The 25,771-nt window shown below is 34.7% G+C and overlaps 7 protein-coding genes across 13 annotated transcripts; 3 read left to right on the top strand and 4 right to left on the bottom strand.

The window, feature by feature from the left end:
* The first annotated feature begins 97 nt into the window (after nt 1-97).
* On the top strand, nt 98-720 carry ND-B15 (NADH dehydrogenase (ubiquinone) B15 subunit). The gene is made up of 2 exons (XM_081987200.1): nt 98-348; nt 500-720. Exons 1-2 carry the CDS (start codon nt 205-207, stop codon nt 713-715), a joined length of 360 nt encoding a protein of 119 aa, XP_081843326.1. The 5' UTR covers nt 98-204; the 3' UTR covers nt 716-720.
* Nucleotides 721-785: 65 nt separating this feature from the next.
* On the bottom strand, nt 786-2,357 carry LOC145734083 (digestive cysteine proteinase 3-like). Of its 2 annotated transcripts, XM_081987192.1 has the most exons (4): nt 1,960-2,278; nt 1,577-1,912; nt 1,275-1,515; nt 786-1,220 (listed from the first exon to the last, which is right to left on the bottom strand). In XM_081987192.1, exons 1-4 carry the CDS (start codon nt 2,086-2,088, stop codon nt 907-909), a joined length of 1,020 nt encoding a protein of 339 aa, XP_081843318.1. In that variant the 5' UTR covers nt 2,089-2,278; the 3' UTR covers nt 786-906. The 2 variants fall into 2 exon arrangements, with proteins under 2 accessions (XP_081843318.1, XP_081843317.1); XM_081987191.1 differs by having other exon boundaries at nt 786-1,515; nt 1,960-2,357.
* Nucleotides 2,358-2,411: 54 nt separating this feature from the next.
* Nucleotides 2,412-8,580, bottom strand: LOC145734082 (procathepsin L-like). Of its 2 annotated transcripts, XM_081987190.1 has the most exons (6): nt 8,318-8,580; nt 6,004-6,112; nt 5,632-5,940; nt 5,124-5,471; nt 4,211-4,454; nt 2,412-3,045 (listed from the first exon to the last, which is right to left on the bottom strand). In XM_081987190.1, exons 3-6 carry the CDS (start codon nt 5,932-5,934, stop codon nt 2,714-2,716), a joined length of 1,227 nt encoding a protein of 408 aa, XP_081843316.1. In that variant the 5' UTR covers nt 5,935-5,940; nt 6,004-6,112; nt 8,318-8,580; the 3' UTR covers nt 2,412-2,713. The 2 variants fall into 2 exon arrangements, with proteins under 2 accessions (XP_081843316.1, XP_081843315.1); XM_081987189.1 differs by lacking the exon at nt 6,004-6,112 and having other exon boundaries at nt 8,318-8,579.
* Nucleotides 8,581-9,658: 1,078 nt separating this feature from the next.
* On the top strand, nt 9,659-11,228 carry Trs31 (trafficking protein particle complex subunit 31). Its single transcript, XM_081987197.1, has 4 exons — nt 9,659-9,913; nt 10,612-10,738; nt 10,794-10,976; nt 11,030-11,228. The coding sequence occupies exons 1-4, from the start codon at nt 9,759-9,761 to the stop codon at nt 11,126-11,128; spliced, it is 564 nt and encodes a 187-aa protein (XP_081843323.1). The 5' UTR covers nt 9,659-9,758; the 3' UTR covers nt 11,129-11,228.
* On the bottom strand, nt 11,218-13,378 carry LOC145734081 (MAPK/MAK/MRK overlapping kinase-like). 3 transcript variants are annotated; one of them, XM_081987186.1, is made up of 11 exons: nt 13,236-13,378; nt 13,063-13,177; nt 12,920-13,009; nt 12,779-12,877; nt 12,567-12,726; nt 12,344-12,522; nt 12,186-12,290; nt 11,962-12,132; nt 11,807-11,909; nt 11,456-11,757; nt 11,218-11,405 (listed from the first exon to the last, which is right to left on the bottom strand). In XM_081987186.1, the coding sequence occupies exons 1-11, from the start codon at nt 13,276-13,278 to the stop codon at nt 11,225-11,227; spliced, it is 1,548 nt and encodes a 515-aa protein (XP_081843312.1). In that variant the 5' UTR covers nt 13,279-13,378; the 3' UTR covers nt 11,218-11,224. The 3 variants fall into 3 exon arrangements, with proteins under 3 accessions (XP_081843312.1, XP_081843313.1, XP_081843314.1); XM_081987187.1 differs by having other exon boundaries at nt 12,344-12,516; XM_081987188.1 differs by lacking the exons at nt 13,063-13,177; nt 13,236-13,378 and having other exon boundaries at nt 12,779-12,863; nt 12,920-12,971.
* Nucleotides 13,379-13,868: 490 nt separating this feature from the next.
* Nucleotides 13,869-20,231, bottom strand: LOC145734077 (uncharacterized). The gene is made up of 6 exons (XM_081987179.1): nt 20,096-20,231; nt 19,858-19,998; nt 15,449-17,898; nt 14,945-15,387; nt 14,817-14,894; nt 13,869-14,687 (listed from the first exon to the last, which is right to left on the bottom strand). The coding sequence occupies exons 2-5, from the start codon at nt 19,967-19,969 to the stop codon at nt 14,822-14,824; spliced, it is 3,078 nt and encodes a 1,025-aa protein (XP_081843305.1). The 5' UTR covers nt 19,970-19,998; nt 20,096-20,231; the 3' UTR covers nt 13,869-14,687; nt 14,817-14,821.
* Nucleotides 20,232-20,455: 224 nt separating this feature from the next.
* Nucleotides 20,456-25,756, top strand: LOC145734079 (uncharacterized). 3 transcript variants are annotated; one of them, XM_081987183.1, is made up of 7 exons: nt 20,456-20,835; nt 20,894-21,398; nt 21,455-21,790; nt 21,975-22,142; nt 22,248-22,334; nt 22,516-22,596; nt 25,153-25,756. In XM_081987183.1, the coding sequence occupies exons 2-7, from the start codon at nt 20,903-20,905 to the stop codon at nt 25,593-25,595; spliced, it is 1,611 nt and encodes a 536-aa protein (XP_081843309.1). In that variant the 5' UTR covers nt 20,456-20,835; nt 20,894-20,902; the 3' UTR covers nt 25,596-25,756. The 3 variants fall into 3 exon arrangements, with proteins under 3 accessions (XP_081843309.1, XP_081843308.1, XP_081843307.1); XM_081987182.1 differs by having other exon boundaries at nt 20,457-20,835; nt 20,897-21,398; nt 22,248-22,596; nt 25,166-25,756; XM_081987181.1 differs by having other exon boundaries at nt 20,457-20,835; nt 22,248-22,596; nt 25,166-25,756.
* Nucleotides 25,757-25,771: the final 15 nt, after the last annotated feature.

The following is a 25,771-nucleotide window of genomic DNA, read 5'->3' as shown; positions in this document are numbered from 1 at the left end:
ACTACAGCAACAAAAAGTAAAATAGTATTTAATATCGATTATCAAACGTCTCTGCTTCTGTCAAAACTTGACATGTGACGCCCGAAAAACTAACCTTAACCTAACAATTCTCCAGAGTAGTAATGACATAATCACAACATCAAATTACAAAACATTTTAATTTCAATTTTCGTCCTTTATCCAACTGCAAATTTGTGATACCAAATGGCCGATAAACAAATAGACGTCAGTCCTGAAACCCAAAGGATTTACGCTGAAAAATTGAAGCGTAAATTGGAGTTACGTAATGAATTCCTAAAGCTAAAGACTGACCCCTTTCGGCATGCATTAAATGAAGGGGGTGCTGTGGTAAGATCCTCTTCTATATTTACTAGTATTTGCTCTTACATAGATAGTTGTATTATGGTCAAAAACACCTTCTTAAATTAACCACCAATCAATACAGATGAGCACCATTTATAGCAATCAAAACACTAACTGGTAATTTTTCCTGTTTCAGTTTGATCCTGGTTACTTAAGATTTCAATCTCTAAACATAAACCTTTATAATTTCTTCAAACCATCCCCAAAAAGTATTTTTCAAGGACTTGCATTCTTTGTTATTCCTTCCTCTCTGTACTTCTATTGGATGTATACTAGCCGCAGAGACAGGGAAGCGTCTTTCAGAAGAGGTGAAGTTGCTTATGCTGATCGCACACACAAACTGGCAAGTTAAAAGGACTTAAATGATACTATAATTGCTGCTTGTAGAAAGTACTAGTTATTATAAATAAAACAATAGTAAATTAAATAAATTTTGTATGTTACTAGTTTGTTTAAGTCACAGCATGTTCTAATATAAAATACCTTTCTATTTATCTAACTACATATAAAAATTTAAATATTTTAGATTAGTTAAAGGTTGCATTACAAAATAGGATACATGCCATAACTAGCAATATTGCACTGATTTCCTCTATTACGTGCCAACTTAAAATAACCACTTTCGCCCCAAGAAGCTCCCCAGGAATTTTTAATCAACCAATATTCTCTTCCGCTTTCAATTCCATAACCCACAACCACAACTCCGTGATTCACACGACCTACTACGAATTCGTCATCTCGAAAAACACCTCCAGCGTAAAATTGCAGATTGGTTGCGTCCATCGCTACAGAAATGGGTCCTATAGTCGCTACCGCATGTAGTAAGGACATTTCGTCCGCTTGAACGGCTTGGAAGCCTATGACGATCAAGTTGTAGAGTAAATATGGTGAATTAGTGTTTGTAATAATACCTGACATGGATATTTGTATACTTCGACTGGTTTCAACATGGCAGGTTTGTTGTACTCCAACATAAGGGTAATCACTCATTGTCATGATAGGGTGACCCATAAGATATTGGAAGGCATTGGCCATCCAACCTCCACCGCATCCATTGTTAATTACATCGATTGAACAATCAATTAAATTTTGTTCACTAAAAGTGACGAGTTGTCCACGTTTGAGAAAGTACTGTCCTTCTAGGGACGCTATCTAAAATTTTGTTAATAAAAACTTTCTTTAAGCTAAATTTGGTATAAACTGAATTATTTACCGCACTAAAAGCCCAACAAGAAGCGCATCCTCCTTGATGCTTGACTTGCGTGACAGCGCCGTGCATTCTCCAGTCCATAAACTCAGGAACGTGTCTTGTTGTCCTGTTACTTCTAGGCAAATCCCTCCTTATCCTGCCTTGCGGCATTTTGAGTTTCAAGTGATTGTTAATGAACTCTTCTCTGGTCAAATCGGAAAATTCTGTAATGCCCACTCTGAAGTCAATCAAACCGGTTTCGAATTTATTCTGGAATTCTTCAATTATTTTCAAGTTTTCTTTGAAAATATTGAATCTGAGTAGGTCTTCTTGAGGGTTGAATTGCTTCATGTGATCTCTCTAGAAATTGTCTTAGTAAATTAAGATCTAGTGTGTGCTTTATCTACCTTAAATTTGATCCAATGATCCATGGCGTCTTGCAAATAATTATTATGATGATGGTGTCCATGGTTAGGTTGCGATTGCACTAATGATAGAATATGAACAAAAATCACTGCAGATTGAAAGTAAATCATTATGGTTGATCGATGGAGAACTGCCAGTATAGTTTTAGGTACTTTATATATTAATATGATTACGGAACAACTGCCAGGGTCTAGGCGCTAACCGTGAAATTGTTGTCCGAATTAAATTTAGCGGAACTGTATCATCATATCACATTTTTTTCTGTGAAGGCTTTCATGTTAGTGATGGGAATATTTTTGAATTAAATGAAGCTTTGAGTGTGAATTAGTTATTGGCAGTATGTAGGATGAGGCGGAAGTGTATTGACTTTGCTAGGCTAGGCTAGGAACCGGGTTAGCAGTTTAGTAGAGTTTGAGAGAAGAAAAGACAACACTTAAAAAAATTATCATCAAATATATTTCTCCTGTTCTTAAAATAGTGGCAGTAATAAGTCAATTGATTTGCCTACTCTCAATCAACAGTACATTATTTACACATATTTAAGTTTTAAATGCAATTATTAATATAGGCAAGAACTTAATTTGTTAACTTTAGTACTTCAAGCGAGGTTTTACACGTATTGCAACTATGTTAATACAAATTCAAGTGGCACTTGAACAGAAAAGTTTGAAGTGTTCATTAAACACGTTTTTTGACCACTCACGTATTAATTAATAAGCGTTTCCTTGTTATAATCTAAACCAAAGGATAACTGGCTTGGTTAGCGATTCCGCAATGGTTGTTGGCATCTTTGGCCATTTTTACGTAACCTCCCACGCCCCATTGTTGACCGTATGAGTTTTTGACCAGCCAGTATTTTTGACCGTTTGGTTCCTGACCGTAACCGACTATTAAAACGGCGTGGTTCATTTCGTCTTGGGTTCTGCCACAGTCTGGATCGTAGTAGACTCCATCAGAGTAAAACTGGAATCCGTCTTTGCTAGCGTCAATTGCTGCCGCTACTGGTCCTAGTGTAGCTAAAGCTATTTCGATACCTCGTTCATCTCCTTCTGCTATATCCACATAACCTAGAATTTAGATAATGACTGTTAAACCTTTGTATATACAGGTGTGGTAAATCCAAAAGCGACCATAGACCATAGGAAAACCGTGTAACGGACAGAGAAACGTAGGTAATTGCATGCGCGGGAGAAAGACGGAAAACGAAAAAAATATCAAGTAGGCCATATTTTTAGCGTGCTGTTGCCAAACGCCGTAAGTAAGTTTGTCGAGGGTATTGAATACTTACGGCGTTTGGCAACAGCGCGCTTATAATATGGCCTACTTGATATTTTTTTCGTTTTCCGTCTTTCTCCCGCGCATGCAATTACCTACGTTTCTGTCCGTTACACGGTTTTCCTATGGTCGCTTTTAGATTGTATGACATTATTCAATACTCAAATGAACTGAAATCCTTTAAATACAATTGCACAAATAAAATCAATGTGCAGGTAATATACAATGAAGATAATTAATGAGTAATTTAATGTACAAAATACATCAACGGAATGTCACGGTTCTGTTTTAGTTCATACATTTATGTTCACCTCGGGATATAGCTGACTTATGTAATAATAATAGCTTATTCAGAAACGTTGCATATAATAATAATAAATTTATACTTAATGAGAGAATCCATCTACTTAATAAGGTCAGTGTTAACACTGATTTTTCAGGGTTAGTTATTATTTTTAAATGTATTTTTGGGTGAGTTATTTGTTTACTATGTTAATTAGATTATAGTTTAGCGGACGGAATGATTAATTCTGAAATTATACACTGCATTCTTTGTTATTTTATTAAATTGTTTAATAGGAATTTACACAAATCACGAGATATTTGCATATTATGCGACAGAAATTTTACTGTATAGTCAACCAGGATTTGCTTTTTTTTTGTAACACCTCAAAATTACGTTGAATGGTGGAAAGCATAAAATTTGTTATTTCCTAGGTTTAACTGAGAATTTATTCAAATCAGGGTTTTACCAATTGGCGCTGATGACCTCATTTACATTATTATTTAAATTATTTATGACAATATACCGTACTTTCAAAATGCTTGAATCAAGTTGAATAGTCACGACCTTACAAACAATGCGTCGTTAATTTGGGAATTAATCTGAACTAATTTTGAAAAAAAATTCTCTGGTTTAGTTCCTTGAACTAATTTTAATTAACAATCTGATCCTACCTGTGCATTGTACAGCAACATTTTCAGGTCCAAACCGGCATTGCTGGTCGTCCTTCCCTTCGTAAGGGTAAATCTCTTCAGCGTCCACACCACCATTCGCTCTGACGTATTGGAAAGCTGGATCTACCAAACCACCCATGCAACCGTCATTACCATACGATTTAGTGCAGTCAATCAAGTTTTGTTCACTAACGTCCACTAGTTGTCCATTTTTTCGGAACCAGTGTCCTTCCAAGGCTCCCGCCTGCAAAAATATCAGTTTTGGTTTTGGTCCACCGATTTCAATGAAAATGTTTTCTTCTTTTATGAAGGGAATTGTGTCACGACTTTTCCGAGAGAAAATTTTAATTCTGCCACCGTATAACAAATCTTTGTTTTCCGCTAGAGAACACAAATCTAAAGATGTTTTGTAATTACATAAATTCTTATTGTTCGGGAATCCTGTTTAAAAGAAAGGTAACGCTTATCTTTAACAATTCTTTGTCGTTTCCTTTTTATTGTTGTCGGTATTTTGGTGTTTTTTTCCGATTGTTAACTATTTAAATATCACGGTCGACTGACAATACTTGTTTTTATGAACTGTTCATCCAAATTTGAAGCTTGTCATATTAATTAAAATAAGAAAATTAATATGTATACTAATTAGAATTTTTTATTAGTTTTATTTAATCAATAGCAAAAAACTGCTTTTGAAATCACTGTCTGACACACGTTTGTTTAATTTATTCAAAATTATTAAGTCGTCTAGAAGAAGTCAATTAAGAAGTAATATAATGTGTTTGAAAGAAAAACAATAGGGTGTTTCAAATGCTCTTGAACACTTTAATGACTCAATTAGTAGCTTTGCTACAAGAAACGTGTATATAAATCAATTTTCCAGTGTTTTTTCCTTTTACGTTTAAAGTATACTTACTGCAGCAAAAGCCCAACAGCTAGCACAAGTACCCTGTGAGGCAACTGGGGTAACAGCCCCAACTTGTCTCCAGTCAACGCTAGTGGGAAGAACAACGTTGGCACTTGGAATGAAAGTGGTAGGGGTTGGTATTCCAGTTTTTGGCAGCGAACTACGATTAAAACCGTTTAAAAGTTGAGTAAATTCGTGATGGAGCAAATCTCCGTAAGGATTGAGCTGCTGTACGTAGTTTCTTTTTCCCTGGCTGTACTCTTGATTGAATCGAGCAATTTTAGCCCGATTTTCGATGAACACTTCTCGTCTAAAACTCTCCACATCATCAGACGGGTAGACTTTATTGTAGGTCATCTGTAATTTAACATTTTTTATGGCTGATTCAACGTCCGAAGAATGTGTCAGTTATGGTGTGAACATTTCAAACTTCAAGGTTTAACAAACCGGATTTTTTTATATTCTATTATTTAATAAGTTGATAGAAGGAATTCGAGGCCAAAAAAAATTGCGGTACCTTAAAAGTTTTCCATTCTTCTTCAATGAGATTCTCCGCAGAAATTGGCGTTAGCTTCTTGATTTCGTTCTCGATATATTTGGGGTCGTCTAAAGACTGGAAAAACTTGTGGCCGTGACCACCCAAATCGAAACCACCCGCTATATGAGCGTGAGTACCGAAAGCGATATTGCCACCCTGTAGATGGTGTGACAAAGCCAAGTGACTACCTGCACCCGCAAAGTTTTGGTGGGTGTTAAGGGCGTCTTGGGTGCTTCCCACTAACACAAAAGTGCAGACTATGTAGAATAAGGTTTTCTCCATTTTTAACTGAAATAAAAAACGTTTATTACCATGAGACACGATTGTATGTGTTACTTGATGCACTTTTACCTTATTACAATACGTAATTAGTTATTGTTATTACACTTATTGTCTTGGTTATACAGGGTGGTCTAGATTTATTTCTATAGTCGCTGTAGTTGTGGCTTCACCAAGATATCTAGATAAATAATTTGTAAAATCACTTTTTTATATGTTACTTAATAACGACATAAAAAACTACAAGGATCTAAACTATTTCCAGTGTGACTAAATATGCAAATAAGTTATCATCAATTTAATAGGAATTTAACATAATTTATGCTTATCTGATTATACAGATTTGAAGTATTAGTCTGCATATGTGTTATTGAAATTTTTTGCAAAATGACTGATGGAAATCACCTTTGAATAAGTCGTTTTGTTTTATTATAAGATTTAATATCCTAACCTATACTGCTTAATGTTTTATGCCATAGACTTGTATAAGGGTGTAGCGGATACTAACCAAGAACTTGAACTTTTAAAAACGCATTTTCTTGGTAACTAAAACCACTTTAGTACCGCAAAAACGTCAAGCTTGAATGGTTTGTTTCTATTGTTCAGGTCACCGATACGGATATCGAACACTGCAAAATGACTAACATGTAATGTTTTAGGTTTTGTATGATTTAGTTTCAATCATATTTAAATTTTGAACAAAATCCTGAGTTAATGCATATGCAAGAGACTTTTATGTAAAACTTAATATATCAGAGGCTTATGTTTTTTTTTAACTTAATAGCTTTTTGGATGATTTACGATGTACCATTTTATTAGTCAATAACAACATAAATTTACATAGTTGCATAATAATATGGTACTCAACGTGATTCAGGTAGCAAAATTTGGTAAAGTGGTAGTAAAAGTTTCACCAAAAAGTCAATAATAAAATTTACTTTCAAAACCTTTAGGCTTCCTACACAACATTTGGGTAAATGTCATTGCTTTCCAGTTTTATGCAAACTATAGAAAATGATCTGAACTTTAAACTTGCCTTGAAGTTTTTCTGATTTTTTTCACATTTGCTCAATAAAACTGATGCAATCAGTTCTAGATATAAAGGCAAAATGAAATATGCGATTTAAATTGTGTCCATTAGCAGTGTATAATTTAATAAAGTGTTTGCATATTAGAATGACAGATTCAATCTACACAAATAAGCAGTGAATGGTTTGATAAGACATCATTAATTATAACTATTAACCGGATATATTCAATGCTACTGTTGTCTAAATCAAGTTAAGCTCTTTTATAAAAAGGTGTCCACTGGTTTTAGGCACAAATTTGCTTGATATGTAAATTAACAATAATTTGAATTCCATGTTGTACAGCTCATATAGGTTGATTAATAAGGAAAAAAATATAACAATAAAACATATGCAAATATTTCCGGCCTTGTATCGACACTTAGATTCCTCACTTTTGCTATATGTAAGAGGTGAAAAAAAAACTAGTCCTCCATGGCGGATTTCCACTAATTTGAATAATTGCCACCAATCAATAAGCAATAATTAAATGCAGTTACAAGCGTTTTATATCGAGTTTGGAAGTCACCAATGGTTCAAGGAAAAATGATTGTGATTCAAATGTAGATAACAGAAATAACAATACATCACTGTAGAGGGTTGGGGGAATTCAATGTGACACATGAAAGTGATTTAAATTCTTTTTCAAAGGTCACTTGGCTAACATTGATAATAATTATTGAGTTTATTAAAAAATGAAAGCGACAGTAACCTGGTTCCTTGTGACGCAATACCCACCTAGTTAAAACGACATGCGATTTGATGGAATCAGAGACATATATGTCAAAAGGGTCCCATATATTAAAGATCAAACCAGGAAGTTGTCAATTATTTTAGATCACATCATTAATCATTTTTTAGTTTTTGTCTTGTGCAATATTGATTACACACACGTACAACATTGTATCGGATTAAAGTGTAATAATCAACAATGTTTATGCACATTCTCTATAGGATTGCCCCATCGTTAGCAAGATGTGTACAAACGAAAGATTATAATTATTTGGGACAAAAAACCATCTAAATGTTATTACTCATTTATACCAGCTCTGACAAGAGAAAGCAGCCTGCAATTAACTCAATCATGCAGGAAACAGATAACGACCTTTACATCTAAATTTTTAAGTTCATTGTCAAAAAAATGTCCCAAAAACGATACTTATTTGTTTTTAAATGCTTTATAAAACTTTGATCATAATATTGTGGAAGTATAGTAAAAAAATTTAGTTTTAAAAGCGTTATGCTGAGCCTACTTAAAAAAGTTTTCGTTTTTAATGTTAAATAATAAATTAATTTAAAAACTAACTTAATTTACTTACTTTTAACTAGAAAACCGCCTTAATTAACAGGGTGGTCATCAAAGCTACGAAAATCACTAATGAGTACTACGATGGTACCGCGGTTACTTGAGGTATCACGCCGACGAAGGAAACCGATCTTCTCCCCAAGATTTACCCAACGAATTTGAACTAAACATAAACTAAACAGTCATCTACACTTCTTTTACGATTTGTGACCATGACGCAGAGAATTTGTAGACACCTTGCACTCTTTTTTTTTCCTGATTGGAATGGGGTTTTGCTACTCAGTACGGGGACTAATTAGAGAAAAATCTGATTGCGGTGATTGTCACTGTAAATGATTGCGTTGCTAGTATGCAAATCATACTAATTCTTGGTATTTTGATGCTGTCAGGTTTTTCTGTTTAATAGATTGATAACAGAAAAGTCTGATATACAATCTATCAATGTAGAAAGTGAAATATAGTGAAAACCCGGTAAGTTTCCAGAAGAAGACATTTTTATGGAATTAACTAGACAATTCCACTCACTTTAAGCATCTAAAGTGTTGTGCTTCATACATAATATCCGGATTGGTGGAAGGAAATCAGTCACAAATTTTAGGCAAATTATTTTAACATGCTATAATTAAAATCCCGTAAGCTTATAGTTGATTGATTAGCGGTTTTAAGCAGTTTATGGGAAAACGGTACTTATTGTGATAGGTAAGTAGTTTCCATTGATTTTTTTCTAAATTTCATGCTGTGTGCGAAAATGATGTTTTACATAATCCCTGTGTTAATTAATCAATCCAATGTAAATACAAATTAAACGCACGCTAGATTTTAAAGAGATAGTCGTAATGTTAGTTTATAAGGAAGTCTTTTACTGTATGATAAGCTATCTTTTGTGTTTAAACAAATTTGTATAATAGGCCAAAAGTTTAGAGTTCAATTTCTGCGTCTAATTATTGTGTAGATCACTTTCTAATTAATGAGTGTAGTGTTAGGACTAGCCGGACTGTCCTTATGACTACAAGATAACTATTCAAAGACTATTCAGGTTGTTTATCCCAAAAAAAAAAAATTTTGTTCTATAGTTCGATAATCAAACTGCTTTTCATGAATCATCGATTTGTTTCCCCAGCTCTACTAATGTGCGTGTTTCTCTTTGACTTTGACAGATGGTTTCCCACGTTGCCAGAAGGTTTCAATTTTCACTTCTTGAAGACTGGTCTAGCTGGTATTTTTTTACTTACAAGAAATGTTAATAAGCATATTTGAATAAACAATGTTAACCGTAAATTAAATATCACATTAAAATTGTTGTAAAAACCAAACAATAAAAATTAATAACATTTGGCAACGCTGGCTTTCCATCCCGATCATAGTGACACTTGACAACAACAAAAACAAATAAATATTAATTTAAAAAAAACTAAAATTATAAATCAATTACATTTTTCCCTGTAATCAGCATAATGAGTTTAGGGGGAAGAGGTCGTGCCAGTATATTGGACAAACCATTGAGCAGAGGTAAAGGGGAGGTTTCACTGAGCTGTTTTGCTCTGCTTTTCTCCGAAGTGGTCCAGTATTGCCAGAACAAGTCCCAAACTCTCCCAGATTTGCAAAACAGGTGAGTTGTTAATGCGGTAGGATATGTAAGGCAACAAACTTTTAATATTAATAATGTGGTCTTATTAATTACTAGTGTACAAGTCAGGGATGTCTGTTCATGTAGTTACTTAGGACATTATAAAGTACAAAGCTTTATTTACCAACTATCTTAGAACCTTAGACTAGTTGAAAAGCTTTTGACAGCTTCTAAGATGTTTCAGGAGCATTTGGAAACTTCTAGATACTGCTTTGGAAACCTCTAAAGTTTCTTTAGGGTTTTGGAATTTTCTGAAATCTCTCAGGACTGCTTTAGAGGTATTAGGAAATCTTGGAAGTTTCTAGAAATTGTTGGAAGCTTTTAAACTACTCTAGAATAATACAGAAGCTTTTAGACTGTTTTGAAAGCATCTAGACTAGTAGAAGAGCATTTGGAAGGTTTTAGGCAGAATAGAAGAATAGAAATGTTTTAGAAGCTTCTAGATACTGTTTTGGAAGCTAGCAATTGTTGAAAGCTTTAAAACTGCTCTAGAAGTACACAGAAGCTTTTAGACTGTTTCAAAGACAATTAAAAAATCAATTTATTGTTAGTTATTTATACAAATAACTAGAGAAAACACAAACTTAAGGTAGTTAAAAACCATTGTTGTGACTTAACTAGTAAATTTTAAGTCAGCTAAACATTCAAATTTGTAGTTCACTATAAAAACATTTTTTTAGGTTACACGAATTAGGCAGAAGAGTGGGAGTAAAACTAATTGACCTGTACTTTGTAAGGGAGCGTAACGGAAAACGCGAAACGAAATTGTTAAGCATTTTGCTGTATGTTAAGTCAACCTTTTGGAAGGTAGGCTTGTTGTTATATTATGCGATTTTGGCGTTAAATTGCGCTACTTTTGTAGGCTTTATTTGGAAAAGAAGCTGATAAATTAGAGCACTCAAACGACGATGAAAACACCTATTACTTAATGGAAAAAGAGCCTATAGTTAACAGGTTCATTTCTGTGCCAAGGGACAAAAGTAGCCTTAACTGTGCCGTTTTCATTGCTGGAATAATAGAAGCTGTGTTAACAGGAACTGGTTTTGTAAGTATTTTTGTAGATAATTAGAAGGTAATACACTGGTGCGGTTGTTTTAGCCTGCAAAAGTGACTGCTCACTGGCATAAAGGAACCACTTATATGATCAAATTTGATGAGTCTGTTGTAGGTAGAGATAGCCAGTTAGAGGAAAGATAACCTGTTTAAATTTCTTTAAGCATTAAATTTATTTATTTTGAGTTGAACCAAACAAGTGTCATAATTTCAACAGTAAAATGAAACCCATCTTATCAATCAATTGTGTGGTTTAATGAGTTTTACAGTGGTTTTTGCAATTCTATTAGTTTTCACATAAGTTGGTTGGTTTAACATTGTATATCCGCTCTTTCTGGGGAATGTTAATGATTTGGAATGAAACCTTGTTTGATCCATTTTATTCTCCTTTGAACTAGGCTGCTTGCACGATTCAGAATTTCTACATTAAACTTACTGTTAATAGGCAAAAAGGCCCGGTAATAAACAAACCTGGATGACTTTAAAATTAAGTCCACACTGCGTTTAATTGTGGTCTTCCTGGGTATTCGGCAGCTTTTATTAGAATCGGATGTTGTTACCGTACTACTGTAGTTGGAAATTTTGAAATTAACCAAAGGTAGGGCAGTGTCTTTATCGGAGTTAGTAGAACGTCCTGGAGTGTAGTATGGGATTTCAATACTTGGCGTACTGACTTTATTAATTTCACTGTTAGCACTGTTGCGTTGACTTCTACGCCTCGCACTTTCTTCAGACAAACGGTCTCTTTCGCGTTTAATTTGCTTCGGTTTTACCTAAATTATCCAACTTAACTATATGAGCGACTGAATAAGATAAACATACCGCAGTAATGTCACCAGAACTGCGTTTTCCATACTCGGCACTCTTGTAAGATGAGTAAGATTTAGCGTTTTGGTGGCCTTCCATTGTTGGCTCGAATTTATGTCTGGTTCCCAAACGAATCAATTTTATAAGCTTGTCAGGTTTGTGGAACTTACCTCACATCGTCGAAATAAGCATTTTTCAACATTCGCCTTACATTTACACGTTTGTCCGGATCGTAGTCGATCATCAGCTCTAAAACGGCTTTAGTTTGTCGGGTAGCGTGTGGTAATAAGGCATCAACACCAGTCCCACGTGTTTTAGGAAAAACCACACAATTTCGAGACCTTTTCAGAACTATGTGCAGTTTTTTCCTACTCTCAACTGAAATTGTTCTTACCGAGATTTCAATTTACTCAGAAACTGCATAGTGGGCGATCCTATTACGTGATGAATTTTATAAAGTTGATCAATCTCGTTACTACCAGGAAACAATGGGAGCAAACTAAAAATTCAATAATGATCCTAATATGAAAAACTCTTTAACCATTTAATTACGTTAACATTTCATAAAACACACATCCGGTAGCCCAAACATCCATTTTCGGACCGTAATTTCCATTAGACAATAGACACTCAGGAGAGCGGTACCATCGAGTTGAAATATATTCAGTGTAAGGAGGGACACTGTAAATCCCCCTTACTGAACCCAGGTCAGCCAGTTTGATTACCTCAAACTAAAAATTAACTAACTGTGTTAACTAAATTTGTGGTTGCCAACCCTTTTTAATCTCTGTAACCGTCCAGAGTCTATAGAAGGGTATTTTATGAGGATATTTTCGGGCTTGACGTCTCTGTGAAACAACCCGTTTCTGTGTAAGTGTTCCAGACCTCGCAGTAGCTGATACAGGTATTCTTTAGCTTTCTGTTCTGATAGTCCTCTACAATTGACTTATTAGTTATTTTAGAACACATGTTTAAAATTGATTTTACCTGGGTTTTGAATGATCGTTGTTCCGAGCCTTAAGATGATCGTACAGACTCATATCCATCAGTTCAAAAATAAAAGTAACCTGCCCTGAAAATGAGTCGCTGTATGTTTGATTGAGGACAAGCACTTGAGTAAATGCTTACTAGTGATATTCAAACAGGTTGAGGATGTTGGTATGGAAAGGGACTTTTTGGGCTGCTACCACTTCCGCGCATGTTGATATTGACGTTTCTCTGTATTAGAAATAAAAATAATATTCTGTGATAATTTCAATGACTATTCTTACGATTTGTAGTACTTCTTTAAACGTTTAGCCGCGTACAAAGCTCCGGTGGACTTGTTCACGCATTTTAGTACCTCAGAAAACGAGCCCTCGCCGATTTTTTCCACCACCTTATACTCTATAAAATATTACTGGTGAACTAAAAGCGTAGGGAAATGTTTGGAGGGGGAATGTACTTGCATGGAATGTATCAGCCTTGTCGCTACACATTTTTTCCATATTACTCCAGGTCGCTTTTTAAAATGCAAATTTGGTTTACAAAAAAAAAATTGAGATTCCAAGTCACTGCCAAAGTCACACTTTTGCTGTCCAAAAAAGTTTTTAGGTTGTAATTATTAGAACCAGTACTTTCACTTCAGAATAATTAGTGTCGGAGTCAGCAAATTATTGTTTAAATAGAATAGATCGTTGTTTGTGGCAGCTATCGGTTCATTTTTCATACGGTAGGCGGCGCGTCGATTAGTTGACGGCGTGTGTATCGCGTGCAAAAGGTGGGAGTGAGGTTAAGAAAAGATGGGGAATGTAAGTAACACTTTTTGTGGTTTTCCCAGTATTTTTAAGAACTCTTGTTATTACAGTATTACACCAATGTTCTTTTTGAAACGGGTTGTTTTATTGTGCCCACTCATCAAAGACCTGGACAGTGATTACCAGGATGACCTTACGTACCTTCAGGAAGCGGTGTTTTCTTGAGATGGCGCAACAATTAGATTCCAAATATAATTTCCATATAAATTACACTCTACTATTGGTGGATTCTGTGATTTTTATAGAAATCTACAGGATACAGGTTAAATAAACTCAATGTATTTCATGTATCAGTTTATTGTGCCTTCTAGCTACTAAAATTACATTAAAAACATCTTATATACCCTAACCCATAAAACATGTTGTGTGTAATTAAAAAATGACAGTGAAGCCATTTTTTATTGTTTTATACACCCTGTTTCCTATATGAATATTTAGGAAAAACTGATAAAAAACAATACCTTATAAAAAGAAGGAATAAAGAAAATCATATAATACCTTAATTGGGTTCAAGGTAAAAGTAAGAATACTTAAAAATATTGTCACGTTTACTTCTCAGTCCCCCTTGAGATATGCTACACAGTGTCAAATACAATAAAACACTAATCACCTACATTTAAACCTAATAAGTATAACAATAAACAGTGTGATCTATAACATGAATTGTAGGATTTTCAGGCTGGAAGTTTCCACAAGAAACCTAAACTAACTAATTGGTCTCTACACGCCCGTCCCATATATTATCAAAAACTTACAACTGAAATAATAACAATAATATTACACACAGCCATATAAGCTTAACCAATTATTGTTAAATAGAAGTGTGCGTAGGTTTATTTCGTTGCCAAAATTAAACTGGAAAAACGTGGATTAGGTAATAAGAAAAATGTGTTGCCGGTAAGTGTCAATAATGAGAGTAGAAAATTGTAAAAGATTGCGTTAAAATTACTATACTACTGATTAACTTAATCATCAAAAGTTGGATGGATTTATTATGTGTTAATTCAACATTTTTGTTGAGTTTTGTACTAATCGGATTTATATCTCTCCGGACTTTTGTAACTTGTTATTGTACTACCAATTCCATTGTTGTGTCTTTTCTAGAAAAAAAAATTAAAAGTATATTTAAAGGAATTAAAATGTACTTAGTGTTGTTTCATTGTTTGACTTATTTAATCACGCTAGAAGAGTGGCAAAATTGAGCATAAAAAATCACTTGTAATACTTACATTTGCTATAATTCGTTAGTCACTTTCAAGCACTTTGTAATCTTAATCTTGAGCAACCCTGGATTCTGATGATTGTAGCTGTAAATAGTGATTTAAAAAAAATATACTAACTTATAAAATAAATATACCCAATTTTTCTTTCCTTTAATCGTGAAATAACAGCAGGTCGAATCTTGGCGATACCATTAGAGCTGTTTTTCCCTCTTCCCGTTATTATCTGAAGATACTCGACACTTTTGGTGGAACTCGCCCTCAGCAAATTAATATTCCGATCTAGAAATATATCTAGATGCGGTATGGCCTCTTTCACGTACAAAAAGTGCAAATCTAGGGTGTTAAAGTCTTCTAGACGTTTGGAGTGTTCGTCTAGAAAAGTGGTGGCAGCCAAACTGTTAAACAGTTCGTACTGTTTGGTTTGTTTCGCCGCCAAACCGCAATAATATTGAGCAACTTCTCGCATTCCCCGTTGATAGTATTCTTGAGATTTTTCGTACAATTTGGTGCGTTTCTCTAGTTGACGATTAGCTTCTTGCCTGTATTCGGCTGCCGAACGTGGTTCTCCTGATTGTGCCTGCAATAAGAGTTTTTATTAGTAAAATGCAATTAGGTCAGTAAAATTATTGGAATCTTACTTCAACTACTGGTCTGCAGCTATTGTGAGCGTCCCACAACTCCTGTACTACTTCTTCGTTCAAAGGAGGATTCTTAATAAACTCAAGATCGCCTTGGACGTGACCTTTAGTTGTACTGGCAAGTAACGTATCCACTGTGTCCTTATAAATGTTACCATGAGCGTGCAGTATTTCCACCAAAGTATCTTTATCCACCGAAGGAAAGGCTTTGAACAATTTGTCGTTAGTTAGACGAGCAGCCAAAGTGTCTGGTGTGTCTTCCTTCCATTTATCCGCTTCTTTTTGCCGCTTACTCAACTCCCTTTGTTCCTTCATTATATCAGGAATTTCTGTAGGTTCTGAACGTGTTTGGTCCGGGATCCGAGCTTGGCTACTACCATTTGCAACTTCATCAACTTTCTCTTCGCTTTCTTGCAACTTTCTGGCAAAGTCTTCATCTTCCTTAACCAAATCTTCCATTACAGCTTTCTGGGCGTCCATTTGTTGATATACTGACTCAATGTAGAAAGTGTAGAGCTGCCGGGCTAAAGTTTCAGGAATTTGTATGACCGGCTGGAATCCTTTAGGGTAGGTCAAGTTGGGGTCGCCAAAACGATCTTCTAGTTGTTTGACAAAGTGATCGCCTATATTCATCTCAATAGTATCGGCTTGTTCCACAGGTTCTACAGGATTCTTGCTGCATGATGGTGCTGATGTTGTAACAAATTCCCATTCTAGATCATCTGAATCGGTTTTATCGTCGGTGTCAATGTCCGGTTGATCCACTAAAATTGGTTCTTTCGGAGTTGATGGTCCATATTTACACTGCTTTATCTTGAGTAGATGTTCAGAGTAATGGTCGCTACTGATTGTGATTTTACTTTCAATATGCTTCTTCAAGTGTTGACACTCGTCAGATGATGCACCATTATTTTTGCGTTTGTTTTTCAAACGTGGTGTTGGAGGAGGTTCGTTACTGTCAGATGAATCGTCTTCGCTTTCTTCGGGCGTTGACGATTTGGCAGAAGCGACCGGCGGATCATTTTCTTCATTCATGATGTTGATAATTTCATCATTTTCATTTAGAAGAAACTCCATAGTGCAATCAAAATCACGATTGCATTTTTCGTACCAGAAATTAATAGTTCCAGGAGTAATGTTAGGAAATACGCCAGTTAGGTTATCCAGGTGCATTTGATGATCATCTAAGTAATCAACAGTAAGACAACTTTTATGAATCATTGTCTTTTTTGGAATTGAATGCTGATTTCTCACTGGAAGTCCTTTGTTAATATCTCTGTTATATGCAAGTAAAACCTTATAGGCAGGTAATGGACCTGAAATAGTTGGTAGATTTCTCAACACGTAAAAATCTTCATTATCAGTGGAAGTTGACATTTCCCGAGTCTCGACAAGTTCTTCATCGCTATCATCAATGATTATTGGAGACGATTTCTTATCCTCTTCTAGTTCTATAGGAGTCACCAAGTTCCACGATCGCAGAGCCTTTTCATCAATACCCCAAGCATTTATATTATCAAACAAACTGGTGCTTTGCTTCATTTTAGCTGTTTGGTTCATGGGTGTCAAAACGGGGGCTTTCAACATTGAAGATTCATCAGTACGCATCAAAATGTCATCCACAGACGTACTGGGTGTTGGTTTGTTCAACACCGTGAAAGAAGGTTGAGGTTTGGATGAATCAGTTACCTCCATGGAAGCAGCCTTGTTTTTGTTTAGCTTACTGTTCGAAGAAGGGGGAAATTGCACGTTATTCATTCTTCCAATTGGTTCAATTGGAGGTTGCAATCTATATTGCGGAGGTTTTTGTAACTTATACTGGAATCCATAAGCGGTAAGAAGCTTTAATGGGGTGACATTCTTCTCGTACCTATCCAACATATTTTGAATAGTATTTTTTGGTACACCGTGTGTGTTTCGTTTTTCCAATTCTCTTTCGTTGTAACACCAATGCGTATCTGGTTCTAGTATCTCCAAAATGTAACCGAAATCAGTGGCCATAGATGCGTAAGGCTTCATTTCCCACATCTGAGTGTTGGTGTTATCAATAATAACTGGACTGCATCCTTTCGACATGACGTTAAAAGCACGTTGGTGGTTCCAACCGTGAGCTTCGCTGATTTTTTGGGGCTGGTAATCGTAAACGCCATTTCGGACAAAAAAGTCATCGGTGGACAAAATGTGCTTTCGGACCGTTTCAGGATTGTAGCCAATAGTTCGTTCTAGAATCGATTTGGCCAGTGTCGACTTCCCCGAACCTGGCAATCCACGTAGCAAAACTATAACTTTGTATCCAGGAATAATTTCGCTAATAACTCTATCGATTTCCTCGGTTTTACGCGATTTCTTGTTGTTGTTATGACCTGGACTGGCAGGCGTTTTGTTCATGTAGTATACGGGCTGTGGCATTTCTTCCCTTGAATACTCATCCCCTTCATTTGACTGTGCCGCTGTGAAAAAATAGTTGAATCAATTTCAAGTATTATGATTAATTAGATAATAATTTATTGAACAAAGGTTCAATGTAATCTAATCTATTAAAACAATTAAGCATTTTCTTAGCAATCTCCTGTTACCCAGCTTTATTCAGTTGGACTGAGTGTATAAAAGATAAGATAAGGCTGTAATGACACTTATTTTTGTATAGTCAGCAATTTGCCAGATGGATTAGTGCCAACTAATAATTATTGTTGAATGAGGATTATTTTTTAACTTACTTAACAAGACTTATGCTTTTCACAAATTGAATTACAGAACGAAAAATACATACAGGGTGGTCAAAAAATTATAAATTAATCACTTTAGATAAAACAAAATGTCCTATTTTAAGAGAGCAAAAGATATTTTTTTAACTGTTTTCTAAGCAAATTTTCTGAAAACAGATTTGTTACTCCAATAATAACCGATTAAAAAATAACTTAAAATAAAACAAAAAAAGTGAACTGTAATCACTAGATTTACAAAGAAAAATTAAGTAACATAAAAACCACGTGTCACTGTTGTTATTAAAGAATACTTGCATACAGGGTGGCCAAAAAAAAAAATTGTTTTTTAACAGCAAAACTGTTTTCTAAGCAAATTTTCTGTTCACTAGATTTACAAATTACGAACTGACGTCAAATTAGGTATTACTTTAAAGCAGAACGTGTTGATAAAAAAAATAGTTATTTTTCTTAAAATCTTAATATTCATTAGAGAAACAAATTTTTAAAAACATTAATTAAACATTTTGCATCAGAATGCAAAACATTTAAAACAATTTAATAAAAAGGTAAATGCACATACCTAGCCGACACTGTATGAAATCCATTAATCTGGAAGTCATGTTGAAAAAATCACAAGTTACTTCAGATGATACTTGGAGGAACACTCAGACTAAACTGGTAGAGAGCCGATTTCGGTTTGTTTAAACTCAACTGGAAATTGACTAGTTCCTACCTGCCTTTACCCTCAAACAAGCATAACTTTATAGAGCAAGAACATTCCAGTTCTTTAAATTTGGCACCACCTTGTCTGTGTTTCTTATCTACTTACCATTATTTGGATCTTCAATAAACTGTGTTTACCTGAACTATTCTTTTCTTTGAATGTGAGAGTAACTGTCTGGAACTTAATTAACCTTAGATTTAATGCAATGAATAAACTTTAGTAAATCAACTATTTAAATTAATTTAATATTCCTCCTGGTATATGACATTTTAATAAGGTAATTTAAGGGTTGAACAAATTATGGTTTTGTCCAATTAGGTCATTCTGGCGACACATGCTCTGCTTAAAAGGAAGGGAAATGGGATCATAAACCACTTAGGGTAACAACAGCCCCTCATAAAAGTAAAAATGATGTAACAAGAACCCCAAACAATAAAAAGTAAAAATTCTAGAAATTTATGTTTTTAAATTTTTAAGGGACAGTTATTTTGTCGACGGTATTTGTGTGATACTTGGCGTTTGGCAACAGCGCGCTGAAAATATGGCCTACTTGATATTTTTTTTGTTTTCTATCTTAGTCCCGCTCATGCAATAATGTACGTTTCTCTGTCCGTTACGCGGTTTTCCTATGGTCGGTTTTGGATTTACCACACCTGTATACAATTGACACTTCAATCAGGTGTCAAATTACCTATAGATAATTTTGAATTTTACATGCCTGCATATATGCAAAAACGCCCTACACAATAAATGTATGACTGCAATGCTTCAGTTGAAAAGATTTAAAAAAAAAATAGATAAAACATGGGGGGTTTCCAAGAAACATAACCTCACTTAAAACAAAAGCTAGATACCACTTTGGCTGTTATCAGTTCAGTAGATGGTTAGTTTTTTCCTGCTTTTTTTTCATTGAGATAATTTGTTGTAAAATTAGCCACCCTAATAATTACAACCAACTACCCCCAAATATATTAACTTACCTCTGGAACCTGCCACTTTTCTGTAGTTCAGGTCCAACTTTCTGCCAAATATTTCATTCAAACTATGTACAGCCATTTGATCGCCAATCTTGTGATATCCCGACCCTGCCATTGTGTAGTATCAACAACCACTTTTTATTTCTAAACAGGGTTTTCTTTGTTTTGTCTGCTCTTATATAAACAGAAGGGATAAACAAAACAAAACGTGTTTGGAACCAAAAAAGCACACAAAACCTACCCCAATCAATAAACTGAGTCGGTAATATCAAATTAATATTTCAGAAAGAACAGATTAAAGAACGCAATAACACTGGCAAATTTCAGGGGAAACAACAACAATCACTTTAACAACATTCCAATCCAACCTCAATATCAATTCAAATCAAGGCCAATTCCTCAGATCAGGTGTCAGACAGCTTTGATAGATAATAGGATAAGGAGGTCAGATGTTAGGTGATTTGCATCATGACGTTATTTGATAGTTGGTCACGTTAGCTTTAATTAGTAAATATTAACAATGCCACGTGACCGGCACTCCAAGTGCGTCAAAAAGATTCTTGATATGTGTCATTAACGATTTACGTCAATTTCACTGTCAGTGTCAGTTTGTTGCCATTTTCTCAGGTCCGTCAATTATTCTATATTCTATGTAATTTTTGGATATTGGAATTTGCAAAAGGACTTTTTTACCTCAAAAATTAAATTGAGTGGATTTGTTATTGTTTTCGAAATAATTGTCCTTACTGTTGTACTTGTACTGATTCTATTCAACTTATAAAGATGTTGAGGAAATGTTTGTTTATAATGGACAGCTAGTTCAGTGTTTCTGTTGAGTTCTGTGAAAATCCCAAAACAGTCCCTACAGTCAATAACATTGTTAATAATACAGTTTGCTGGTGAATAGTAAATTTGCTAACCAGCTTGGAAGATGTAACTTTTGTATGGATATTAGGTAGGAAATATCTACAACACCAACAGGTGAGCGCCATCCAGTTTATGAGTTTACTAGTTTTGCTACATTGTCAACCTATTTTAGCAGAGCAATATGCAAAGCAAAGAAGTGATTTGTCCACAGTGCCATAAGGCAACATTGAGTCCTTCAAACAGGCTAGTCCAAGATAATTGTGGACATGTAAAGTGCCGTGCATGCCTTCTTACTGACACTGAATTTTGCAAACAGTGCCTGAAGTCATCCAATAACTTGCAAGGAAGTAATGGGTTACCTGTTCAAGAAACGACAGATAATCATACTGCTGTAATTTGCAATGGACGAAACCAGAGTGAGACATTGAATGAAATTCATTCAGATGTGTCAGACAGTGTGTGTGATGATGCTGCTCAGTTGACAGAATTATTACCAAATGGGTCTGTTGAAAATGAGAATGCTACAGCAGAAGAGAAAAATTCTACTTCTAAGAAAGTTATACTGATTCCAGCCCATATAGTAACAAAAACAGATCCTGTTTGTTATTTCTGTACTTTATGCAAGAAGTCATTTACCACTAAAGGGCATATTAAGTATCATACCTATTGCAATGGAGGTGGGTTTTATTAATATATTTAATGACGCAAGTGAAAGACCAATTTTCCATTTCAGACAAAAAACCATTCAAATGTGAAAAATGTGGCAAAGATTTTATACTCAAAATGCAGCTACAAACCCACATGTGGAGACATGATGGTATAAAACCATACAAGTGCAACACTTGTTCAAAAGTATTTTCTGAAAGGAGCAAGCTGATGAGACACACAGCTTTGCATTCTGCCAAAAAGTGTTTCACATGTACACATTGTGGGAAGTCTTTCAAGGTTAAAGACTCTTTAAGAGTGCATAGTCTTATTCATAAAAGTGAAAAGCCGTATGGGTGCACAATTTGTACAGCCAGGTTCAGTAATTCATCCAATTTGAAGAAACACCTAGTCTCTCATTCTGGTAAGTTATTTTTGTAATAAAAAGGAAAAGTTGTTTGATCTTTAAATGTGACTCAATCTGACAGATGATTCAGTTAAGAGACTTGTTTAATGTTACTTATCACATTGCTGTCACTTGCAATGGGTTGATGTCATGCATAAGCATAAATCTGATCTTCTACACATCATTTCTGTACATTTTTTAGATGAAAAAGTGCATATGTGCGATCAGTGCGGCAGACGATTTAAATTAAAGTCGGCATTGTCTGTACATCGCAAATCCCATCTAAACATCAGGCCACATGTTTGTCAAGTTTGCCAAAAGAGTTTTGTCAACCATAAGGATCTTCAAAGGCATGATCTAATTCATTCAGGTAATAAATTCGCATTTAAACTAAAATTGTAATAGTTGTAATAATGTGTTCATTGTGGTATCTATTTTTGTCTTTTGAAGTAATTTGGGTTTTTCTATTTGGCAGAAGTGAAACAATTTACGTGCAGCATTTGCATGACGACTTTCCGACGTAAAGACATGTTAGGGCGCCACATGAAAAACACGCACCCAGGTAAGAAGGGCGAGATAATACGAAACCCGCTGCCCGTTTCAGATCTGCCGAAAAAATCGGTAGTGATTGATAATCCGAACGCGGTAAACGTGATAACCGCTTCGCCGGCTCTAACGAAATGTAGAGCCGATCCGACGGCGGTTCCGGTGCAACCACCACCAACTATATCTACTGATTCTAGGCCGACTGGCTCCGTCATCAACGCCCCCATCAAGCTCGCGTTTAAGACGCCAGCTTTCAAGAGCAATTACAATATTACGGGGTAAGTCAAGTTTTTTTTAAATCATCGCTTGATTGTTGGATATTGTTGTGTTTTTGGATTTGCATGTTTTGGATTTACGAACTCATTTAACCCGGTATTTATTTTATTTGATTTTTTTTTGGGGGATGAGCAAAAGTGGGCATTTTCCATTAAAGGTATAGGTACTTTTTATTATATTATTTCTATTTTGTTAATCATAATAATCTAACATCTTTGCAAATAAAGTGGAATTTTTAAATCACTTTTTACAATTAAAAACTAAAACCAAATTCAACTTTTGACTACTACTAGCAAAGTGAGAATTTGTGGTATATTTTGCTCAGCGACTTTTGACTGTTGTCTCACAATCACCAGCAAAAAACGTATGTCGGTGCTGAAATTGATTGATTGTCAAAATGTTTATAGTTTTTATAACACTACAATAAATTATATAGTATATGACCAACTAATTATTGTTAACTAATTATTAAACAATTCTTAGAAAGTGTAGAACACTTGTAGAGGCTTATGTCAGGTGTATTTCATTAGGTTTCTCAAATGTACCTTGTTTTGTTGAAAAAATAATCACACTTGTTTTTTCTTTATTTAAAGCTAATTTATTTTTTTAAACCACTCAGAGGTCCTAATAAACAGATCTTTTCCAGACTGAATTAAAGTGCTGATTTCCTCTTGGCCTACAAGTAAATTTGTGTCATCTGCAAAGTTGACGATTTTTTCATTTTCTTTTGCTATAGAATTCAGATCGTTCATGTAAATTACAAAGAGTAGTGGCCCCAGAATACTGCCCTGGGCTATTCCATGTTGATTTTCTTTTATATTTGATGTGTATGGCTTGCTGTCCCTAAATACTTTAACCTGTTGTTTCCTATGAGATAAGTAAGAATCAAACAATCTTAGGGCCTTACTTCTAACTCCATAGAGTTCTAATTTTTTTAACAATAGTTCTTTATCTACACAATCATAAGCCTTAGATAAGTCTAAAAATATGCCTATTCCTAGTTTATGGTTTTCTATGTGTTCAAGGATATGACTTGTAAACTGGAAAATTGCTGTTTGTACTGATCTTCCGGCAATGTAGCCATGTTGATGACCACTGAAGAGGTCGCACATTATAAAAAAAACTGTTAGCTGTGTGTATAAAACCAATTCAAAAGCTTTGAAAAGGCTGGAAGGATGCTTATTGATCTGTAATTTCCTATTTCATTTTTATCACCTTTCTTATAAATTGGTTTAACTTGAGCAATTTTCAACTGATCTGGAAAGCATCCTTTCATATTCCTTTTTTACAGTGATATACTGAGGTTTAAATCTTATATCATGTCTTGACAGCTGAAGTAGCAAATCTAGTTTTTTCTTGCACTCATTTAATTCATCCGATTTGTATAATGTTTTGCACTTATTTCTGCCTTTATTTGTTACTAATTTCTGAGGAAAACATTGATTAAACAGGATTGTAAATTCCGACAAAAATAAGTTATAATTCACCAAATGTCAAGAATTTCACTCTTTTGAGAACGTTTACTCAGTTTCGCGATTATTAAAAAAAAACTCTAAAAATTGCATTTTTTTTCAGATTTTCTCTCTTATTTGACAAGTTACGTCAAAATGTCGTAGAAAACAAAAGATTTCAAAGAGCAGATTTCAAGCTTTCATAAAGAGTAATACTTATAACGAATTACAATTCACCAAATGTCAAGAATTTGACCCTTTTGATTCACAAAAAAAAAAACTGTTTTGGTAGGAAATCTTTACAAATGTTGTCTTTTGATATAACTATAAATGTAGTCACGTGTTTTTATAACGTCATTGAAACGCTTCCGCTCCATTTAGAGGCCACTGACGATTTCTTAAATAATCTAGAATCTTTTGACGATTTAAAACAATTGAAGACACTTTTACTAGCCTCTGGCAGTTTCTAGAAGGTTTGCAGTATTATTTAGAGAGCTCCGTCACTTCCAAAATTGATCTAGAGGCATCTGACAATTTAAAACAATTCTTGGAAGTTTTGGGGCACTTGTAGAGGCCTAGCAGCCAGCATTTAAAGGTTTCTGGAACTGGACTTTGTAGGTTAGATGATTTCGAATTAAAGCATCTGAAACCCTCTTTAAAATGTGACATCAGTAACTGAAAACAGCCATTTTATTCGATCTTTGTCTAATGAAATGAAATAAGGGATGTGACACAACAGTCAAAAGTCACTTTTACTATTTCTAGTATAATACATACTACACTGCATTGTATGGGACTTTAGTACTTGTGCTCTATTATTTATATGTATATTGATTGGGTGATTATTTTTTTTTGCGGAAAATACAATATGTTGCATATAGTAGCGAGAGTGGTTAAGCACGTGTGTTTGTGGATTATTTTACACCATATACTAATAATAAGTGACACTAAAGTCGCAGTTTCATTTTTTTTTGTTAATTGTTTTAGTACTGTATTGTGGTTGTTGGTGTTGTGTACATACAATGTGATCAGTTCTAACAGTAACTAACAGCTTTGCCACCTACTCCAGCGAAAAAGTCGAGAGTAAAATACCTCGATGTTAAAAAGGGGTGTTTTTCAGAGGGCGCACGAACTTACCATCTTCTCAGCTTACGACGAATATCCCTCTAGACTTACCAGATTCAAGCAGATTTTATTCGAACCACAGCAAAATCGGAGAAGGACCAATATCACAAAAAGTCGTTCCTGTTCTATCTACACCTGCTCCTCTGCCGTTGATTTCATCCTCGCATCAAGATTTAACATATTCCAGCGTGCTGCATTACGAAACGTCATTCCAGAGCGGGAAACACGGCATGATTAAAAATATCAAGTTTAAAGTTCCGGCTTGCTATACGAACTCGTTTAAAACCAGCACAGTGTCAAGTGATAATAACAATAGCGACAGTAAAATTGGAAATGCCAGTGTTATTGTTAACAATAGTGCGGTCGTTTCCAGTGATATCCATTGGCGCAGAAGGACTTCCCAAAATCTTGTGCTAAAAAATTAGACTGCCAATTTCAGAAGACTGTTAATTTTATGTTACGTTTAGTTATTTGTTCTGTTTTTGTTTTATTTAAATAATGTTAATTTGAATATCTTATTTTATAATAATTTTGTAACTAGCGTGAGCAGTGATTAACTTGACGGTTAATTAAAAAATCTTATTAATGTTATGTCTTTTAT

The sequence above is a fragment of the Ips typographus genome, linkage group LG9 (genome assembly GCF_016097725.1).
Source record: "Ips typographus isolate SLU linkage group LG9, UJ_Ityp_2.0, whole genome shotgun sequence".
Lineage (NCBI taxonomy): Eukaryota > Metazoa > Arthropoda > Insecta > Coleoptera > Curculionidae > Ips > Ips typographus.
This window is presented reverse-complemented; position numbering and strand designations above follow the sequence as displayed.

Coding starts and splice junctions, on each gene's coding strand:
- ND-B15 (XM_081987200.1), top strand. CDS start 205: ATGGCCGATAAACAAATAGACGTCAGTCCTGAAACCCAAAGGATTTAC. Junction 349..499: donor TAAATGAAGGGGGTGCTGTG/GTAAGATCCTCT, acceptor TTCCTGTTTCAG/TTTGATCCTGGTTACTTAAG.
- LOC145734083 (XM_081987191.1), bottom strand. CDS start 2,088: ATGATTTACTTTCAATCTGCAGTGATTTTTGTTCATATTCTATCATTA. Junction 1,913..1,959: donor ATCATTGGATCAAATTTAAG/GTAGATAAAGCA, acceptor GACAATTTCTAG/AGAGATCACATGAAGCAATT. Junction 1,516..1,576: donor CTTGTTGGGCTTTTAGTGCG/GTAAATAATTCA, acceptor ACAAAATTTTAG/ATAGCGTCCCTAGAAGGACA.
- LOC145734082 (XM_081987190.1), bottom strand. CDS start 5,934: ATGGAGAAAACCTTATTCTACATAGTCTGCACTTTTGTGTTAGTGGGA. Junction 4,455..5,123: donor GCTGTTGGGCTTTTGCTGCA/GTAAGTATACTT, acceptor ATATTTTTGCAG/GCGGGAGCCTTGGAAGGACA. Junction 3,046..4,210: donor TGTTGCTGTACAATGCACAG/GTAGGATCAGAT, acceptor TCTAAATTCTAG/GTTATGTGGATATAGCAGAA.
- Trs31 (XM_081987197.1), top strand. CDS start 9,759: ATGAGTTTAGGGGGAAGAGGTCGTGCCAGTATATTGGACAAACCATTG. Junction 10,739..10,793: donor TTAAGTCAACCTTTTGGAAG/GTAGGCTTGTTG, acceptor CTACTTTTGTAG/GCTTTATTTGGAAAAGAAGC. Junction 10,977..11,029: donor TGTTAACAGGAACTGGTTTT/GTAAGTATTTTT, acceptor CGGTTGTTTTAG/CCTGCAAAAGTGACTGCTCA.
- LOC145734081 (XM_081987186.1), bottom strand. CDS start 13,278: ATGGAAAAAATGTGTAGCGACAAGGCTGATACATTCCATGCAA. Junction 12,133..12,185: donor CTGAGTAAATTGAAATCTCG/GTAAGAACAATT, acceptor AGTTCTGAAAAG/GTCTCGAAATTGTGTGGTTT. Junction 11,406..11,455: donor TTAATTTTAAAGTCATCCAG/GTTTGTTTATTA, acceptor AGTTTAATGTAG/AAATTCTGAATCGTGCAAGC.
- LOC145734077 (XM_081987179.1), bottom strand. CDS start 19,969: ATGGCAGGGTCGGGATATCACAAGATTGGCGATCAAATGGCTGTACAT. Junction 17,899..19,857: donor AAAAGTGGCAGGTTCCAGAG/GTAAGTTAATAT, acceptor ATTTTTTCACAG/CGGCACAGTCAAATGAAGGG. Junction 15,388..15,448: donor GCTGCAGACCAGTAGTTGAA/GTAAGATTCCAA, acceptor CTCTTATTGCAG/GCACAATCAGGAGAACCACG.
- LOC145734079 (XM_081987182.1), top strand. CDS start 20,903: ATGCAAAGCAAAGAAGTGATTTGTCCACAGTGCCATAAGGCAACATTG. Junction 21,399..21,454: donor TCATACCTATTGCAATGGAG/GTGGGTTTTATT, acceptor TTTCCATTTCAG/ACAAAAAACCATTCAAATGT. Junction 22,597..25,165: donor AGCAATTACAATATTACGGG/GTAAGTCAAGTT, acceptor GGTGTTTTTCAG/AGGGCGCACGAACTTACCAT.